Genomic DNA, 21,482 nt, shown 5'->3' on the forward strand with positions numbered 1-21,482 from the left:
CCCCCCCCCCCCCCAGCAGTTTACTCCAAAGTGGAACAAACCAGTTTTGTTGGTGCTAAGATGGTCTCTTTGGTACGCCCCCCTCCTCCATTGCCAGCCCTCTTCCTTGTTGACAGTCGTGTCAAACTGGTCGAAAACCAGTTGGATGTTGTATTGTATACCTGGATTATTGAGCATGGACTTTGTTGTTCAAAATAAATGTTTCTCAAAATGTCAGATGCATTAATATTGCACCGTAGGTAAAAAAAATATAGAAATCACGTCCATTTTTATATATAATAATGTGTGGCAGCCTCATTAATGTAAGGGTGATAAATCAGTATTCATTTTTCCACAGTTTTACAACAAAACATGAACATAATTGATCAATACTTCAATACTACTTTGCTTTTGTATAGCAATTTTGTTTGGAATATATTTTGTGGACAAGGGGCAGATATAAGAACTCATTCTTCTTCTGCTGCCTTTCATTTTATTTCTGTGATTGTATATCTTTTTTTTTCTTTAAATTGTACTATATTTGTTGTTTGGATGAAATGAAATGAATAAATAAAACATACATACAATATTGTTTGTGTCTGCCATGTGTTTTGTGGCACATGCGAATGTTTTCGGGGAACACCGTGTGGGCGGGGCTTTGTTTTTACTGCGAGCTATTAGGGCACCGCCTTCAGCAGCCCCATCACGGTGTGCGCTGGCGCAGTAAAGGAGCGCACCACGTAACGTTAACCGTGTCCAATCAGCGCGGTGAATGATGGCGATGTCTGTGCTGTGTGTTAGCAGCTACGAGCAGGGCTAGACAGTCAGTATGGCGGAGAGGAGCAAGGCAGACGATTCAGAGGGGCTAGAAAAACAGTTAGAGAGTCTGTTAAGCAGCTACACAGGTGACGAACTCGGACTCGACAGCGAAACGTTCTGCGCTGACTTTTGTAAGGTAAGGAGCCGGAGACGATGTGTTGTCGAAGATAAGAGCGTAGATGTTAGCCGACTCCCCTCCCCCAGAACTGGCAGCTAGCTGTGCTAGCAGCGGAGCTAAGCTACTTTACAATATTAACGAACATTTTAAACATTATAGCTGATATCCGACGCTCGTATAATGATAAGACATTAAAACAAAAACAGGAAGTCAGTCAAAACTGTAATAAATGCTCTGGGTTAAGCTACGACGGATATTTGCTAATGCTAACTGTCCAGCTAGCCCAGTGCACTTTCAAGTTTACCGTTTGCTGTTTTTAATGTTAAATAAACTGACAACTGGCTGCAGCAAGCACTTATTCTTAATTTTTTTACTACATTAGCTTAGTGATTTTATTATTTTGTTTCCCTGTAAAATACATCTGGCCACAAAGGCTGGTTTCGATATTACAACCTTTAAATATCAAGAAGCGTTACAGGGAAATTGTGTAATTCTGGTCTCATCAATGGTCTCTGGAAGTCTTTCTCTTGTTTTCATGTTAAAAGAGGAAACGTAAAATCTGTATTTATTCTAAATAGAAGTGCAATTAGATTTACTGATGTTTTGATACTTCTTGGAAGTTGTCAAAACAATTAGGTTTTACAGTAATGTCAGATTCTTTACTGTTATGCACAGGGTCCCAGTTACATCCATCAGTAAAATGTAAAAGAAAAACAGTAATAAGATCTAAGAAAAACATCAACTAAATGATACACTAAGCACTAGTAGCATAAAAACATTACGAACATGAACATGAGTCTGTGTGAGCAGATGAGCACGCATGAACACATCAACATGAAGCAGATCAGCAGCAACATTGAAACATCAGCAGCAGCATGATGTCATTTTTTCACAGTGATTATTCTGGTTAGAGATTCATGTGTCAGCCTCAGGGTAGAAGCTGTTCCTCAGTCTAGTGGTTCTACACTTAATGCTCCTTAACCTCCTTCCTGAGGGGAGCGGGACAATAAGTGTGTGTGCTGGGTGAGTGGGGTCCTTCATGATGCAGGTGGCCCTCTTCCTGCAACTAGAAGTGTAGATAGATGTCTGTGATGGGGAGGCTGACTCCAACAGATGTCCAATGTCAAGTTGTTCTTTAATTTAAATTTTTTTTTTAACGTTTTTCACCTCCACTTGTGTAGTTAATCTCTATACTAACTCAAAAACAATGTTACAATTACTTTATAAAAACATGAAATTGTATAAAGAAAAAAAAATCACCATATACGATAAGTAGTTTAATTAGAAAAATTCTACCTTGAATAAAAATAAAGATCCTGTCATATTTATATTGTTCTTTTTAAAAAAAAATCTTTAAATGTAACATGCAATGCAGAACAAGTGAAAAATAACAAATGCATATTATTTACTTCATTAGGAATTAATAATAACCAGCTGGTTTGAACGTTTTAGAAGTTTTAGCTTCTCTCCATTGGCTTCCTGTCAAATCCAGAACTGAATTCAAAATCTTAATTCTAACCTACAAAGCCCTCAACAACCTAGCTCCATCTTATATTCGAGATCTTATTGTTCCATATTATTTTCCCAACAGAGCACTTCGCTCTCAAACTGAATGTCTCTTCAAAAGCAGACTTTTATTGAAATTGTTTTTTTGGGGGGGAACATTCAAGTAGGTTTTCAAACGACTCCAAGGAGGAAAGACATCAATCGAGATTCTGTTTCTGCACATCACTGCGTGTGCATTTCCAAACAAAATAAAAATACTGCTGTTCTATAGTGAGAAATGATGTTTGCAAGTAAAATAATTTGAGATGGAGGTCCTCTCAGGAGTAGAAGTCTGGCATGTCATGTGCTACATCTCAGACTCGTATTACATAAAAATGGTTTTACCTTTAGAGAAAAAAAAAATCTAAAGAGTGTGGCTTGTTTGAAAGCATCTTCTCTTTAAAAAGGAACATTAGCATTTACGATATTTAGCTTACAGGTTGGAGTCCGAGACATACTCAGAGTGCAGTAGGGTATTTCAAACATAATTTATTCTATAAATACATTGATGATTATTCAGATATTTTAATTTTGTTGTCCATAGAAATTGTATTCCGCCATTATTGCCTTTTTAATGGATCACGGCACGTTTTCTTGCCGAAGACCGTAGATTGCATTTTGTTGTTCCTTCAAAATAAACCATGATGGCAGAAAGAACCACTGGATCACAGGCAGGTAGATCTGACAATCATCCGCATAACAATGGAATGAAAGACCGCGTTTCCTCAAGATGGACCCTAGTGGGAGTAAATAGTGAGAACAGAAGTGGTCCAAGAATCGAACTCTGTGGGACCCCGCAAGAAAGAGGCAATGAGGCAGATACATTATTACCAACCTTGACACGTCGACTCCTCTGAGGCAGCCATAGCCAAAGTGGTTCAAAACATGAACCACTACTGATGAAGTCCTTTGGATGAAGGGCCAAATGTCTCAACAACAACAACAAAAAGAAACCGTCCTTTAAAAGCAGTTGCAAATTTATCACTCAGATTAACTTAAACCAAAAATAAAATGACGCATCAAAACGTTAGTATGAAAATATGTAGCAGATGAATGTTGCACTGTGATGTTTGAAGTGGATTTTATTGTCGTATCTTTTGCTTTAGAGGTTGAATAGATCATTTCCAAAGATCACCAAAAACACTGTAAGGCATCACAAGTTAGTAAAATGCCTAATTGTGAAGTTTGGTAATGACCTACTGACCACGCCTTGTTTACTAAATAAATATGAACCTTGTTGACGTGCACTTGTTATCACTGTCTATGTCCTGGAACTTGACCATTAGATCAGCACAGTTTGTGCAGGGAATTGAATAAAAGCTCCATTTTTGTCTAAAATTGGCCTTTGAGTCATTTTTACCACAGCGGTGTGGGGTTGTCTGAAGGAAAAGCCACGGCCGTTCTGCTTTGTGTTCCTCGTCTATTAAGGTTGTTGGTTGGGGTACAACTTATATTATCAGTTTAACTCGTGTAATGGTATTGGCTCAAGTATACACTGCACCGCCGTCTGAGTCATAACTTTGTCGTTTAAAATCTGTGTTGTCCCTGTGTGTGACTCTTCGTTTTGTCTTTGCTCTGTGCAGTTGGTGGAGCAAAGCGCATCTCGCTGGCGGGTGCCGCTGCCCCAGCTCAGGATCCTCGAAATAGCTCTCCGCTGTTTTTCTCAAGCCTCATCCTTCCTCCCAACGAACTGTGACCACGTGCAGCACACCATCAGTAGCCTGGCTTTGTAAGTACACTGACCTCACTTGAGCTTGTGCTCTCTTTTTTTTTTTGTCACGGACTCGTTTTATTTTGTCGCTCGTAATAGAAACGATGCTTCTGGGATGTAAAACTTGTCCTAATGAGATGATCTCACTAGGTATGTTTACATGGACATAAGTAACCGGATCAAATGGCCGGTCGGAATAAAAGTGTGTCATGTAAACACTCCGTTCGGGTTATTTTTTGTGTATTCGGCGCGATCCGATATAATTTGTGATCAGAACGAAACGGGTGGTTTACGCTTGATCTGTTCGTTTTTATCTGATCGTGAAAAACTGACCTGACTGTGCATGTGCGACTTTGCCATTTCCGCCTGGCTAATGCTAATAATATTAGCATGTCAGGGAAGTAAAACTGGTCGGTGAGCGACACATTTCTACTAGAAACTTTGAAAGAGCTCAAAATGATCTGTATTACCTGTAGATCAGTCAGGGAGAGCAGTAACGTCTCCACCATCATTAAAACCTGTCGCGGGTCCATTTTGGGCGCTCGGGTTTACATTCACCCCGGAAGTAGAACTTCTTCTTTGGTGTTTGTTTTTAAGGAGAGTTTACCACTCTGCGCATGTCAGTACTGCTGTTCAAAACAAAGCCCGCTGCATGTAAACACTTGTCATGAACAGATTGTGCCCATGTAAACGATACATTTGAATTATTTAATCTGAAAACATTTCAATACGGTCAAAAAATGTTGCGCATGTAAACATAGCTTGTGTTTCCTCTGAATTATTTGCCATGGTGGGGTGCTCATCTTGTCCCTGTTTTTGTCGGCCGGGTGAGAGTGACACGTCTGAGCCACGACTGTTTTTTTTTTTTTTTTTTGGGGGGGGGGGGGGGGGGGGGGGGAAGAGGGGCGGTGTCAGCGTGAGGGAAGAGGCTGCCTTTAGCTTTTTAGGTAGCGCACCTGTATTGCGAGCAGCTAGCTTAGCGTTACGTCAGTGCAGACAGGTGGTGGCGGGGGGGGGGGGGGGGCACGGTTTGGTAGACGGGGCGCTCGGTTCTGTTGACGGGGCGGGGCGCCCCTCTTGCATTATGGTAGGGGAAACGCTGCTCTCTTATTTGATGTTTTTGTTGAACTGTGTGTCAGTGTGAGCTTCAACTGGCTAAGCTAAACCCTCTAATATCATATTTGTACTTCATTAATAAACAGAGTCTACATTTTTGCTACATTGGTTATCTCTGGGAGCAAAAGTTCAGTCTGGATTAATAAAAACAAACATAATCAAGATGATGATAAGTTAGTGATTGTGAGTCATCTTCACCCTGGTATAAAAGCTAATCAGTGCGTCAGTTTAGCATCGTCTTATTATCAAGGTTGTTTGCTTTGCAGAGCGTTCCTCTCCAACAGCTCCAGTTGAACAAAACACTGGGAGCAAATATAAGACCCTAACATTTAGGGGTGCGAATCTCTGTGTCTGTGGCGATTCGATTCCCATTTTTGTTGTCACGATTCCATTCAGAAACGATTTTTCTATTGAAATGGTCATAAATTCTGTTTAAATGATGTAATTGACAAGATGACAAGTTGTAAACGTAATGGGATTAACCTGTCTAAATAAAGGTTGAATGGAAAACCCCCAAACATATAGAACATTTATTTAAAACAATAATTTTAGGTTCTTTACTATATCAAATCTTTTTGCATCATTTTATATTTATACCAAAATCAGGAACAAGTATAGGAGTGTATACAATTTTGTAACCTAAATTACCAGTATTGGGTTAGCTTGGCTGTCTGGCTTTGTCTAAAATAAATTTAAAAAAATCTAGGAACAAATAATTCATTCATCCATCATCTTTACCCACTTCTTCCTTTTTGGGTCATGGGGGTCACTGGTGCCCATGTCCAGCCATCACTGTGCGAGAGGTGGGGGACACCTGGACAGGTCCATCACAGACAAATAATTCAAAATATATAAATACAAAAGTAAACAGACTTCAGCGTACCATACATAGTACATTAACCTTTAACTCAAAATAAAATACAGACCAGGTTTTTTTTTTAACCATATTGCACCAACATTTGTTATATTTTCAAAACTTAACTTAATATGAAATATACAGACTTTAGTCTTGACCATATTAATTCATATTTGGTAAATATTTAACAAAATTTCAAAATCTTGTGCAAAAACTCTTCTGAACTGTAATAATTTATAAACTATATAAATTTGTATCATTTAGAACTGGCTCCAGGTGATGTGTCTCATCTGTCCTCTTCAACCTGTTAAAAAAACAAATTACATGAAGTTTGTACAACTTGTCTATAAGTTTTAAACCGTTACCTTTGAGCTGCAGCTGGTAGCATCGGCTTCTCCCACATTATTCTGTTCCATGGTGGAGTTGTGGCGCAGCTTTATCGCTAAAAAAAGCTCCATGAACGAATAACGTACGTTGGGTCCAACGTATTAAAAATAAACCTAAACCCCTCGCCATCGACCGAGCTGTCTGCTTGTAAATCATTTGAGATATAGCAGGAGATGCAGTGAGAAATCTTTGTTGCTCCAGAGTTCACTGGTCGGACGCTTCGCTTTTCATCTTCCTTCTGCGCATGTCGTCGTATTTCAAAAATACTGCACCGCATTTTAATTTTACACTTCTTGCAAACAACCGTGCTCTCGTTGAAGCTCTGTCTTCCCCGGAACGTTGCAAGATCTGAAATGACTTTACGCTGACTTTTAACAACGAAGGAGCGGGTTGAATCGCGCTGACCTCCTGCTCCATGCTAGCAGACTCCATTCAGATAAAGGGAGCAGGCTAGCTAGCTTGCTGTACGGTGGCCTACAAGGCCAAATTCTATGGTGGCTGAGTGGATGTGTAATGCGATATGCAGTATGCTCGGGTGTAGAAGCGGGGAAAAATAAGACTTAAATGCATTTTAAAATCGATTTATGGGCTTTTAGAATCGATTCAGAATCGCCAGGACTAAGAATCTAGTTTCTTTTTATGAATCCTTTTTTTTTTTCTGCTCCCCTAGTTCTTAATCTTAGTCTGCTTCTCTGGAGACACACAGAGTATCTGTAAACCGTAGGACTAAAGTAAAAGCTACACGTTTAATCTGTGTGTTTCTTGCTTAAATTTGTCACAGGAGTGTTTTTGAGTTGCTGCTGTACTTCACCCAGAAGGACTTCAGCGAAGAGCCGCTTCAAAACGTCGCCGCTACATTCCAGGTGAGCGCATTACCCCAACCCACTTCCACACAACCAGGAAGAGATGTTTGCAGACTTATACTGCCTGCAGCATCCACTTCTTCAAAGCTGTTTACAAATTCTTGGAAGTTCTCCTGAAATCCAATTGGTTAATAAAGGTTTTTTGGCACCACGGTGGAGTTTTCATAAAAGTCTGGCAAAATGCTCTGCTACAGCGCAGTCGGTGCACAACAAAACATCTAAATTAAAACAAGTTACAGGTTTGATGTGTGTGTGTGTGTGTGTGTGGGGGGGATTTTCGTTTTGAAATTGTGAAGGTAAATGAAGCTTTATGAGCTCAAATCTCTGAGGCAAAGGAGGATGTTATAAAAAATAATCAGTTCTCTCAGGGGTTCCCAACCCTGGTCCTTGAGGAACACCATCCTGCATGCTTTGGTTGTTTATCTGCTCCAACACACCTGATTTTAATAAATGGGCGCTCAACAGGCGTCTGCAGAACATGAAGTAATTAAATCACTGAATCTGGTGTATTGGAGCAGGGAAACAACTAGAACATTCAGGATGGTGTTCCTCAAGGACCAGGGCTGGGAACCCTAATGTTTTTTGTCTCATTTGTTTAGCTCGTCTACTTTTAGGACTTGTTTGAAAATCTGATGATGATTTGGGGTATATTTATTCAGAAATATAGAAAATTCGAGAGAGTTGACAAACATTCAAGCACCACGATAGCTGGTCTCACCACTGTCTTGATTTTTTTTTTTTTTTTTTTGACATTAAAAGTTAAAGCTTTTTCTTGTCATGTGTCCAAATCCTTGATGAAATAGGAATCTGTGAGTCTTTTGTTAACAATATGGTATTTAAGGCTTCTAATATTTGCAGCTCAACTAAGCTTCAATTGATTAATTGAAAAAACAGTTTGTTTTTAGAACATGCGTGAAGTGCGAGTTTAGTTATATAAATCATAGCATTTTAACGTGTTGTTCTTGTCCTTCTGCTTTTCCAGGAATGCCATTCGGCTCTAGCAAAGTATCAGAATGTTTACCTACTTCAAGTGGAGTGTATGGTCCAGGCCGGGGGTCCGTGGGCCAGTCCATCCTTACAGGCAATCCTCAGTGAACCCAGTTTACCTCAGAATGAAGGTCCGTCCATATTTGTACAAACACTTGACACAAATATAAAAACTTAATTTACAGATTAAATACAGTTTTGTTCATGTGACAAACCAAATCTTATTTTATGTTCCTTCCTTCAGTGGACGGCTACATCGGCTCTGAAATGCCCGTGTTTTTCGAGCTCCGCGTGCGCTACCTTTCGTTTTGCGGACGCGTTAGCGAGGCCGTGGCCCTGGCTAAATTTTGCGTTAAGCATCCTGCAGCAAGACAACACTTGTTCTTCCACCAGGTTTACCTCTCGTGGCTTTACAAAACGTTACAGCATGAACTCTTACAAAAAGAGGTGCGTGAACGGACTTTATGCAATAATAATTAAGCGGTGATGATTTTTGCCACAGTCTGTTGTGTATTTAGTTGCTACGCTTTTGTTTGCTGTTTTTAGGTGGCTGACGTTAATGGTAAAGATGCAGTACTCATAATCTGCAACTTGGAGTGTGAAGAAACAGACAAGCTGCTTTTAGCTCTCAGCACTGTTTTCCTGAGACAGCAACTCCAGAGAGGAGATATGTACTGTTTGTGGTAAGTAAACTGAATTTATTGCTAATGAAACTAGAGAAATTGCATTTCCTGCGAAAATGCAGTGTGAATGCTCATTGCTGAAGATTTTGCAGAAAAATGGCAAAAAATAGCTAAAAACGCTGAAATTAGCAAACTAGCTGAAAAGTAGCTGAAAAGGCTGAAATAAGTTTAAACTAGCAGAAAAACGCTGAAAGGAGCAGAAAGAAGCTCGATAGGCTGAAAATAACAGAAATTACCACAAAAAACTTGAATTCATCTGAAAACAGCTGAAATTAGCTAAAAATGTAGCTGAAAAGTTAGAACAAGCTTAAAGTAGCAGAAGAAATCAGAAAGAACACGTTTGCCCAATTAGGCTGAAAGAAGCAGAAATCAGCACAAAGTGGAAATTATCTGAAAAAAGCAGAAATGAACAAAAACAGCTAAAAAGTAGAAAGAAGCTTAAATTATCAAGAGAGTGGAGAGAGCACACTTGTGCCCAGTTAGGCTGAAAGAAGCAGAAATGAGCTCACAAAAAATGGAAAATGTCTGGAAAAAAGCATACATTTGAAGGGAACAAAACAGCTGAATAGTACCTAAAAACGCAAAAAGAAGCTTAATTGCCTAAAGGAAGTGGAAAGAGCACAGTTTTGCTAAATTAGGCTGAAAAAAATGTTGAAATGAGCGCAAAAAATGTGGAATTAGCTGAAAAAGCTAAAATTAGCATAAACAGCTACATAGTAGCTGAAATGGCAGAAATAGTTGAAACTTACAGAAATAAGCAGAAAGAAGTTAGAAGAAGCACAAAAATGTTGTAGTTAGCAGAACAAAACAGCTGAAAGTAGCTGAAAAAAGTTTAAATTGACACGAGGAAGCTGAAAGAAGCTGAACCAGAACAAAGTGAAGGGAGCAGTAAAAGTTTGTAAACAGCTAAAAATATGAAGGAGGTAAAATGAGCTCGGATCATTTCCTGTGATTGTAAAAGTGGCAGAAAAGGCTAAATATTTCAAAAAGCTAAAGTTGCACCAATACCAAAAATAGCAGGATTGTCCTGAACGTTTTGATGTACGAGTTGTTGAAATGGCACAAAAATTGTGGAACAAGAAAGATGTCGATAAACGTTCAGAAGAAAAATGGATCGCAATAGAGTGAATGCTTCACAAACATTCACACAATAAGGGATTTGTCTATGCATGTTTTTTGATGGTTCTCAATTTTTACAAAACATAACCTAAAGTGGTATTTAAGCGCAATAATTCCATATTTCTTCTGCTAATAAACCGCTGTTTAAACTTTTTTTATAGCGACCTAGTTCGTGTGTGGACTAATCTTCACAGTCGGTTAAAGACGTCCAAGCATGTTCTTCTAGAGGAGTGTCGTCAGCTGATGTTCTCAGCCACAAATGTTAAATCAATTTTCCCATTCATCAGAGCCATACTGCAAGAAGTAAGAGTGAGACTTTAAGTTATTATTATTTATATTTGATTAGATGTATGAGGAGATTTGGTATGAATGTGTTTACCTTGCCTTTCACTAGGTGGGTGATGATGGGATCCATTTCTGCGTGGAGCTCTGTGCTAACGCCCTGCAGTCTTGTCTTTCCTGTGACGTCCTCACAAAAACCCTCATCTACAAAACCATCGCCGGCTTGCTACCCGATGACCTGGAGGTCTGCCGGGCATGCGCTCTTCTTGTCTTCTTCTCGGAGCGCACGGTTGAATCCTACAAGATGGTTTACCTTCTATACATGCTCCCTGATCAGGAGTACCACGTGGACGACAGCCCAATAGGAAATAATGTTCGCTTTGAAACTCTCCAGGTAGATCTTATAATTTTTTTATATATAACATATTGGTAGAAAAAATGAGCAGCTAAAGATGCGTTTCCTGTTAGCAGTTTAGCATAATGCTAGGACAAACGTGCTTGGGCATCATTCACATATTTAATAATTGTCACGAGTGTTCAGAACATACTCTTTTTGGAGAACTGTCATTGACCTCGTTTATTTATGACACAATTCTGCAGCATCTTTATAGAAGAAACGCAAACTATATTTTTTTCTGACATTAAACATACACTCTTAAAACATTTAAATATTCAGAATATAAAAAGGGTCAACTTGTAGAGTTAAGTCAGGTCCTCTGGACGGATTTGTAAAAAATTGAAAAACGTTGAACGCACGGATCGCTGTTGAAAATGTGCTGGAAATAATTACTTCCAGCCTTAATTATAAAGGTGTGCTAAATGATATCCTGTAAGCTGATTTAATACAACACATATTTGATATTGATTAAATATATTTATGAAACCTACCATATTTATTAATATTATTAAAATATCTTTCGTAGACAAAGTTATGATTCCGTTTACGAATAAGAACTTGCGTGCTCTATCTCCGCCGATCTTCATGTTGCTAATTTACACTGAGCTGATTGACGATCAAAGTCTGCCATCTAGTGGTTGTTTTTATTTACGCAACTCTTCATTAACACTGAAATAAAGCACTTAAAAACCCTGCTATGGTTTCCATCAACATTACAAAACGTCACCCTAAATATGCGCTGCGTATCATTTTAACCAATGACGTAAATATGTCATTGATTTTAACGGCAATCCGAGTGGCGTAAATTAGCAACATGAAGATTAAATGTTGGGCTCTATGGGCTCTTTCAGTAACTGAAAAAATGAGACTGCAAATTCAAGCACCTAAAATACCATACCACTTTATTTATAAAGCACTTAAAAACGGCAACAAGGGCAACCAAAGTGCTCTACAGCAAAAACAAACAAGCAAAGCGCACAGGATAAAATACATAGATCCAAATGGGAAAAGATAAGAATTAAATAATTAACATTCTAGAACAGAGTCAAGTTAAAATCAGCTCACACAGTGTCAAAATCCAGAGAATAAAAGCGAGTTTTTAAACAAGACTTCAAAATGGAGAGAGGGAGCCTGTCTGACATGAAGTGGTAAGTCATTCCACAGTTTTGGACCTGCAACAGAGAATGGGTTACCTCAGCTTAAAACAAGTGCCTGAAACCAATAAAAGCATCTGGTCTGTTGACCTCAAAGAGCGCTGTAGGGCATATGGCTGCGGCAGATCAGTGAGATAGGAGGTGGCAGAACTGTTCAGAGATTTCAAAACATACAGAAGGATTTTTAAATGAATTTTAAAGTGAACCGGGAGCCAGTGAAGGCAGGCCAGAACTGGAGTAATGTGCTCTCTTCAGCCTGTACCAGTTATAAACTGGGCTGCAGCATTTTGACCCAGTTGTAAACGTGCAATAAAGGTCTGACTGATTCCAAATAGAAGTGCATTGCTGTAATCAAGTCTGGATGTTATGAAGGCAAAATGGCTGCCTTTACAGACCCTTTCCAAAAAATTAGAATATCATGGAAAAGTTGTTTAACTTCTGTAATTCCATTCAAAAAGTTAATATTTAATAGATGATAGATTCAGGGCCTACCATTAAAACAATTTCAAGTGTTTGTTTATTTTTACATAATTTGGGCTTTCAGCTCATGAAACCCATGAAAACAGAAATTCAAAAAATTAGAATACTGTGAGATCCAAATTTTGCAGGGCATGAATGTTTTAAACCGAGTGTGACACACTAATCATCTACTAAACTCCAAGCACCTGCACAGGTTTCCCCAGGTGTCATTAAATTGCTTCAGTTTGGTTCAGTTGTCTGTTTGGTTCAATATGGGGAAGACTGCAGAGATAACAACTGGCCAGAAGGCCATCATTGATGCCCTCCATAAGATGGGTAAGCCACAAAAGTTCATAGCTAAGGAGGCTGGCTGTTCACAGAGTGCTGTGTCCAAGCATAGCAATGGAAAGTCTAGTGGAAGGGCAAAATGTGGCAGGAGAAGATGCATCAGCAAAACAGATGACTGTGGGCTTCAGCAGATTATCAAACAGAGAAGATTTCAGAATCTGTCAGAGATCCAGAAAGAGTGGAATGAAGCGGGAGTCACAGCTTCAAAAACCACCACATTCAGATGCATCCGGGAGATGGACTACAACTATCGGGTTCCTCGGTCCTCTTTTCTGATGAAAGTAAAGTGTGCCTTTCATTCAGAAATTAAGGTCCAAGGATTTGGAGGAAGAAGGGTGAGGAACAGAGCCCATACTGCTTGAGGGCCAGTGTGAAATATCCACAGTCAGTCATGATATGGGGTGCAATGTCCGGTGCAGGTGTTGGTAAACAATGCTTTCTTAAATCCAAGGTCACTGCAACAGTCTACCAGCATGTTTTAGAGGACTTCATGGTTCCTTCTGCTGAGGATCTGTATGGAGATGCAGATTTCATCTTCCAGCAGGACCTGGCCCCTGCCCATGCCGCCAAAAGCACCAAACCCTGGTTTGATGCCCATGCCACAGTGCTTGACTGGCCAGCCAACCCACAGGACCTAAACCCCATTGAGAATCTATGGGGTGAGGAAAATGAGGGGCACCAGACCCAACAACAAAGAAGAGCTGACAGCAAGCATCAAGGAAATCTGGGCTTCCATAACTCCCAGTCAATGCCACAGACTGATTGTCTCAATGCCACGTCACATCGAGGCAGTGATTAAAGCAAAGGGATTCTCAACCAAGTATTGAAGTTTGACATATCGTTTTGAAAGAATCATATTTTGATTAATTTGTTGTGATCCTAATTTCTTTCTCTTTTTTTTCCTGCAAAAACTGAAATAGTGTGGGCTGATGTGTTCACAGTATTCTAATTTTTTTTTTAACTTGTTTTTGTGGGTTTCATGAGCTGGAAGCCCAAATTATGTAAAAATAAACAAATAAATACTTGAAATAATTTAAATTGTGGGCCCTGAATCTATCGTCTATTAAAGAATAACTTTTTGAATGGATTTCTGGAAGTTGAACAACTTTTCTATGATATTCTAATTTTTTGGAAAGGGTCTTTACAACAAAAAGCTCACTAACAAGGAGGCAAAGGCAAACGAAAGTCTTTGGGTCTCTGTTCAGGGTACTGGTCCTGTGACCCAGTTAGGGGGGTGGGGGACAATAGAAGCTAGAGAGATTGGAATGAGAGGAAAAATAATTGCTTTGAGCCATCAGCTTGACAAATGTGACATTAGCACACAATATTGTTTACTTTTTTATAATGAACCCCAAACACTGTTAGTTTTTGTATAAATCAAATCCAGTTACAAACTTTGACAAGATTTGCCTAAAGATTAGACTTGCAGATATTACAATTGCTTACTAAAATATTGATTTTAATAAAATATTACTATGAACCTGTACACATTAAGAACTTGATGTACAATAAGTAATTTTTTTTTTTTGCTTTCTTTTCTCAGATCTTGAAAAAGGATCTGTATTTCGACCCTGAGTTTTGGAACCTCGTGGCTTTGCGGACCAACTGTTTGAAATTGCTGAGCGAGAAGGTGGTTAGTGCTGCTCTGGAAGAAATCATGGAGGACAAATGGATCTCCAAGTATTCCACCAAAGAGTTCGCTCTCCGATCGTGCGCAACAGTTTGCCATAGAGGAGCTAGGAATAAACTTGATGATGCAACTAAGAAGCGACATCATCAAGACAAAGTTTATCAAAAAGAGTCAGACACCGCATCCAAAAGACTCAGGATAGGCACCAAGAAAACTCGCCTAAATGATCATTCTCTACGGAGGAAAAGCAACCAAGCCTTGAAGGAGTCTTCTGGTTATTTGAGGCGCTCGTTTTGGCAGCTGGACAGAATACACAATTTAACCTTGCGGTATGACGACCATAGACGGACTACAAGGCTCTCGGAGACAAACCTACCCAAACGGAAAATTAAAAAACCGAGGTGGCTCCTGGAGGACTCGGGAGCTCTCGAAGAGAACGTCCCACTGAAAATGAAAAGGAACGGCCTGCGTCAAGAAAAGCACCTTCGATCGTGCGTTGTGAAAAGATCTCAGACGGGTCCGATCAAGAACACCAAACACAAACCTTCAGTCAAAACGCTCCTCAAGGCACGAGAAAACGATTACCAGAATGGTTTTTCTTTAGACTGCTCTAAACCAACCCCCCCTCCACAAGTAGTTCTGGAGCTTTCTCTACCGGACAACGAACTGATGGATACGTTTATCGATGACGCTTGCAGCAAACCCCGGACTGTTCCTCAGGTACTTCTTTATAGATCAACTGTGAAATTTCCTGACACTTCACCACCTGGCAAGACTATTCACGGCAAAGAGGTGATTCTTCGAGCACGGGACGCTAATATGCTTGTGCACCAACTGCACTGCTACGCTCGGCGACAAAGGGGAAAAGGTAATGGCGCTAGTGTCCACGGGTCTGTATCAGTCATCACGCGTTCGTCAGCACAAGGAAGCCCTTCAAAGGATTCGCCAGGAGAGCTTTGTGAGAAGCCTGTTTCAGAGTTGGGAGTTGGTACTGTTGAAACGGGTAAACAGACTGAATCTCAAGCTCCTGATGAAGTTCTTAAAGATCAAAGTACAAAACCAGAGTTGCAACAAACTTCAGCTGTGGACCTCTTTGAAAACCCTCCAATACCTGACGCTGAAAACATTACAACATCTCCAGATGTGCTTAGGAGCACTCGTCAACCAACAGAAAGTGTTTTGGAAAGCAGCACTTGCACAAGAGACCTCCCTGAAAACTGTCCTACTGTGGAAGGTATCGTAGCGTCACTGACTTTAGCAGAAGAAATTATAGAAGAGCCACTTTTACACAACGCCTCCCAAGCTCAGACTGTTACAGCAGCAGGAGAGCCCTTCGAGGAGCCAGCTGTTGAAATGAAAGTCACCATCGCCTCACAATCTCCAGTTTTAGACAGAGTCCCCAAGTCTCCAACAGGAGAAGATGTCCCCACAGCCCAGGTATCGCAAACCACAAAGTTAGCCAAGAATAAGAAGGTGGCTGCTGATGAAATCCAGTCGGTTTCTATTAGTCCCAATGTTTCAAACACTGGAGCTTCAGATCCTCTAAACGGTCAAGATGTTGCTTTGGAAAGTAGAGACGAGAGCAAGAACGTTACAGCAGATGGTAGCAGTGTTTCCATGATGGACGTCGCAGACGATTCACAGAAAGACTCGCAAGTAAACGTGCCTTGTAAAAGTGACACTAGCCCAGTAAAAACAGTTGTCCAGCCATGTGAACCATCTGAAACAAACACTTCTGCTAACAAATCTAAAATAAGTGGCAAAACTGCTCCAACTGTTACCGATCTTGAGGAGCTTGATGATCACTTTAAAGATGAACGCCAAACTCCAGGCAGTAGGGTCTCCAAAGACTCGAGAGGTGGAAGTAAACCCAAAGCTGGTCAGAAAACACCAACTACCTCTACGTGCTCTGTATCAGAACAAGAAGTGTCTGTAGTTGACAGGCAAGAGATATGTGTTGAAGCAACACAGGATGCTCTTTTGGAAATGCCTGAAAACAGTGAGCTTATGGAAACGCTACCGGAACCAGAGGAATCAAAGTTGGAGCACTACTGCACGTTTTGCAGTAAGGACTTCAAGGGACCTCGTGTTGTAGAGCATGCAATGTTCCATTATCGTAAGGACGAGTGCACTTTTTGTAGGTTGATCTTCAAAGATGACCTGCTGGCCATGGTGCACCTCTCCGATCATATAGAAAAGCTAAAGAGGTGCAAAGATCAAGAAAACGAGGTCTCTGTCGCCAAAGATACCTCCACTCCTAAAACCACTGCCAAAGCAAAGACGACAAACCTGCCTTCGGGATGTCAGGGTAAAGGGAAAGGAAGGAAATTTAGCGTCTGTTCTGAAAGCATTGTGAACATAACCACATCGGAATCTAGAACGTTGCGATCTAATCTCAAACAAACCAGTGGCACGTCGTTACATGAACTTCAAAAACATGGTGATGCTGGTGCTGCTGCTCACAGGGTAAATGGCCATATTGGCCAAAAGACTGAAATTACCAGACTGACGAAAGATTTAGATAAAAATAAAGAGTTTGCGCAGCAAAAGAGTTCTCAAAGGAAGCGTGACGAAGAGGCAAGCTCGAGGTCGCATAGAAAACCTCTTGAGATGGATTCTTCAGTTCAGGTAGACCAAGACTTAAAGTCCAGAGAAAATGGAAAGGATCTGAAAATGGGCTCAAAACAAAATGTTGATGAAAAGAAAAATGCTAAACCGCAAGAGAAACTCTGTTGTCCCGCAGATGGATGCTCCTGGTTCGCGGACATATCAAAGAACAGAGTTACACTCTTGTACCACGCTCTGGAAAAGCATTACGGCGAGATCAAACCGCTGGAGCTAGCCTTCCGCGTGGCAGATAATAAATGCAGCATTTGCATGAGGGTTTTATTCAGCTTCGAGCACTTTCAGCACCACGTTAAAAGACACAGACTCGTTCCACGGCATCCATGCCTTCATCTCGGTTGCACAGAAAGGTTCAAAACTGGAATGGAAATGAGACGCCACGCTAGGAAGCACAGCCCGCTGCAGGCGACCTGCTGCCTCCCCGGATGTTCTAAACTGTTCATCTGTCTCTGGGCGCTGAACCTTCATGAAAAGGAGCATTATGCTTCCAAGCCAGTTAAACACGAGAAGAGCACAGATGTGCATACTGGTGACAAACTTTGTGAAACACCCAGTAAGAAACCGGTTTCAGAGGGCAACACAGAGTCCACTTCTGGATATGGTACAGAAAGCATAAAGGCTTCTCGTAGGTTAAGAGAACAGGCAACTAGTGACTCGACAAGAAAAATTACTGCGGATCCAGTTGTGTCTGCTAGCACAAGAGCTTCTAAAAGCAAGCCGGAAGTGAAAATCGAGACAAATTTTTCCAATACAGACACTTTTCAACCCTCTGTTTCTAATCTTAGATTAGGGCAAACATTAAGAAAAGTCCAAGCAACAAGCGCAAGTCTTAATGCGCCCAAAGTTCGTAAAATCACCTCGTCATCATTGTTGAAATACCGCAGCAAACTTAGGTGCAAGTTAAAGACGAAGCAGGGCAAGGTAAACGTAAGAGGTTGTATAGGACGACGGCGCCCTTCCAAAATGAGCAGAGCGGCGCACATTGAAAAGACTACTCGTGGTCAAAAGCATTCTTCTCAAGAAACTGTGAATATTAGAAGAGTGAGCGACAGGATAAAAGTCGTAAAAGAGACAAATCGAGAAGTCAAAACTGTAGAGAAGACGGCCGATGTTTCAAACTTAAAGAAATCGGAGGGAAAACCTATTCCGAAAAATCAAGTATGTTTGAATAAACATGCTATCTCAAAAAGCCTAAGGTCAATTCATGGTAAAATAAAAACATTTCAAACGATCAAAAATTCCCATGCCCCTTCAGATTCAAGCATATCGCAGAAAAACAAAATGACAAAAGCTATAATGAACAAAAAGGTCAACAAAAGTCAAAAACAAAATGTTTCGATGGCCTCAAAAAAGCCTGCCAAGCCTAAGTCCACCGTCCAGCAAAACGTAAAAAGTTCTGCAAGTAAAGTAAAAACTGAAGTAGAAGATTCAACGGAAATTCATCCTGATAGCTACCGTGCTACATCGCCAACAGAGACGACGACGAAGGACGAAAGAGAAGAGACCAAGATCTCAGTCGTCAAAAACGAAGAGAATGCGTTAACCGAGAAACATCCTAGTGAGAATAAAACCCCCACCTTAAAAACCATTTCTAAATCAAAGTGTGACCCCAAACAGCAGGACAAGGCTAAAGGAGCAGCAATGATTTTACAGGGATTGCAAAGACTTATAAAGAGCACTCTTGACGAGAAGGAAAAAAGAAAAGAGGCTTCCGCTCCATCCATACCCACCGATACCGTCAATAAGGCACGTTTGTCATCCGCCACCGAAGAAAACAAGCCAAAGCTAAACGGACGCGACCACGCTCAGAAACCCAGTGTTGAGAAAAACGAGTCTGGGGCTGACAAAGTCGGCAAGAAGCGCAAAAACGTTGGCAATGACGACGCAAAAACGGTTGCCAAGAAAAAAGGTAAACGTTCAGCCAAGAAAGGTGGAAAACCTTCAGCTGAAGCCCAGTCAGCGGCAGGAGAGAGTTCCGAATGCGAGGACAAAAATCCATCGGAAACGCCCTTTACTTCAAAGATGTCTGTCTGCTCTCACACCCTGAGCAGCGCAGTGCTGACTGACGACGCAACGTTTAAACCGTGCAAGGCGACGCTCGCCGAGTACAGCAAGAAGCCGTACATGCGTGTGCCACCATCGGTGTACCTGGATGAAAGGTTCATCACCATGCCGAAGCGAAGGAGGGATTTGTTACTCCACCGGAGTCAAGGAATGGTTTCTCCGGAACCGGTATGCGTGAAGCCTGCTCAGCAGAGGCATCGATGCGCTAACTGCTTCACTACTTTTATCAGTGCTGAGGAGCTGAGGAGCCACGTGGAGAGGCAGAAGTGCTCAAACCTCTTTGGATTTGACTCTGATGATGAGGGTGAGCGTGCATTCCGAGTGCAGTAGTCCCTTGATTATCGCGGGGGTTCCGTTCCGCACACTGCCGCAAAGTACGGACGTTGTATTTATTTTAGTATTTTATATATATTTTTAAAAGCTTTAGAACATTGCAGGAGTGTGAAAAGGGTTTATAAACTCTTAAACCTATGCAAATTTAACAACATATGTATAGGGCTGAGCGATACGGACCGAAATTAATATCTCGATATTTTAAGATGAATGGCGATATACGATAAATATCGATATTTTTCTTTCCATAAAGTAATAACAAAACCATATTTCTGAGTTGAAGCTTTTGTCCCAGTTATCACACAGGCACATTTAGTAACAAATGGCTGTAAGTAACTGTAAAAAAAATAAATGTCTAAAAAAATAAACTATTAATATTAAATAATAATCCTCTTCTGCTGCGCCGCCTTCACACGTTAGTATGAAGCTACAGCTGTAGCGCCAACTGACTTCAGCCTCCTTCCCTGAGACAAACACGGTACAAAACTCGTTTAGCCGTGCTGTGCGTTAGGAGAGGAACAGTGAGGGGTAGCATTAATGAAGTAGTGGCTTGTATCGCTAAAGACACGGTCCGTAGCAGCTAACAGGACTGCTAACTTTAGCCATCTTGTTCCACAGTTGAGACCGGGACCGTGCCTTTAACGATATGATAAGCTGCTGCTTTATTAATGTTGCGCTACCTCTCACTGTTCCTCTCCTAACGCACAGCACGGAGTTTTGTACCGTGGTTTGTCTCAGGGAAGGAGGCTGAAGTCGGTCGGAGCTGCAGCTTCACACACGCTTCATACTCCACTTATGGCGCTGTTTTAAATGGTGAAAAAGATGCGTAGTGCCGACCTTTTGTCGGGACTTTTTTCAGCATTGTCTACAGAAAACATTTTTCTGCTGCTCATCTGACAATTTAAATCCAAACCATCTCCAAATGACCATTATTTTTCTTTTTGCTCAGCTGCTCTCCGATATCCTGTCAGTGTTTACTTGTGCTAAAATCCCGCCCACCTGTAGAAGCAGGAAGTGGTGAGGGACAGGGTTTGTAGTGAGGGAGAAGGGGGGGCCATGTGCAGTTGATGCAGATGGGAGAAAAAGTACTACACGAATTTTCAAATTTAATTATAACTCGATGTAGAAATATTGATATAGACGATATAGCCCCATCTGTTGCATATGAAGTCATCAATATTTTTAATATATCTCTCAGCCCTATCCACCCTGCAGCAACAAAGCCATGTGCGTGGATAATCGAGCTTCAGGATTATTTGCAACTTTCCTGCCTGTTCTGTGAGCTTAATAGATCGATCGTTACTTCTGACTTTGCATTGCAAAACTTCCCCTCCGTTTCGGCAAAAAAAAAGCGTCCGGAAGCACTGTTGGCTTCTGGGTAGTGTAGTTCTTTAGACCTGCATCAAGTATAGGTTCATTGAAAGAAAACTACAAAATGGCAGTGCCTGTCCCAAGTATTTTTTTCGTTGGCGTTCTCATCTCGTATTGTCCCAATCACGTGAGTAATATTAAAGTTGACCGTCCTGTGTCGTGTACAATCTTGCGTTGAAAAACCGCGAAAGAGCGAGTCCGCAAAAGTCGAACCGCGAAGTAGCGAGGGACTACTGTACTGTAATCTGGTAATCTGACCATCAAAGGCAGCAGATGTGTTTCTGTTCTCACCTGGTTTTGTTGCCGTTTCAGGTAGCGGCTGAATACGTCGACATCTACAGAGGTTTTGGAAGGTGAACGGACCTGCGGACCTGTTTTGGAGTCCAAGGATGAATCGTACCTCTACAGATCAGTGCCGTCTGGATGAAGACTTGGCACGCATGCAGACTCTAAACTTCCAGGGTTCCCAGCAGTTTCCCTACAGCGTGCGTCTGTCGTGCCTTGCCTGAGAGCAGACGCACACAAAAAACTACTGAACGGACCCCCCCAGTGGACAGCTCGTGTTGAAGTGCCTGCTCTGGAACCGCCGTGCTGTTTTCCAGCTGCGTGTACAAAGATTTAGCAGTTTGGATTGTC

General features: G+C 41.1%; 1 protein-coding gene across 1 annotated transcript; it reads left to right on the forward strand.

The window, feature by feature from the left end:
- The first annotated feature begins 684 nt into the window (after nt 1–684).
- On the forward strand, nt 685–21,217 carry LOC119429091. Its single transcript, XM_037696808.1, has 11 exons — nt 685–934; nt 4,045–4,190; nt 7,313–7,394; nt 8,377–8,512; nt 8,626–8,828; nt 8,928–9,064; nt 10,345–10,486; nt 10,578–10,859; nt 14,367–17,679; nt 18,553–19,446; nt 21,159–21,217. The coding sequence occupies exons 1-11, from the start codon at nt 809–811 to the stop codon at nt 21,167–21,169; spliced, it is 5,472 nt and encodes a 1,823-aa protein (XP_037552736.1). The 5' UTR covers nt 685–808; the 3' UTR covers nt 21,170–21,217.
- Nucleotides 21,218–21,482: the final 265 nt, after the last annotated feature.

Source organism: Nematolebias whitei, chromosome 23 (assembly GCF_014905685.2).
Source record: "Nematolebias whitei isolate Nwh7 chromosome 23, NemWhi1, whole genome shotgun sequence".
In the NCBI taxonomy this organism is placed as follows: Eukaryota; Metazoa; Chordata; class Actinopteri; order Cyprinodontiformes; family Rivulidae; genus Nematolebias; species Nematolebias whitei.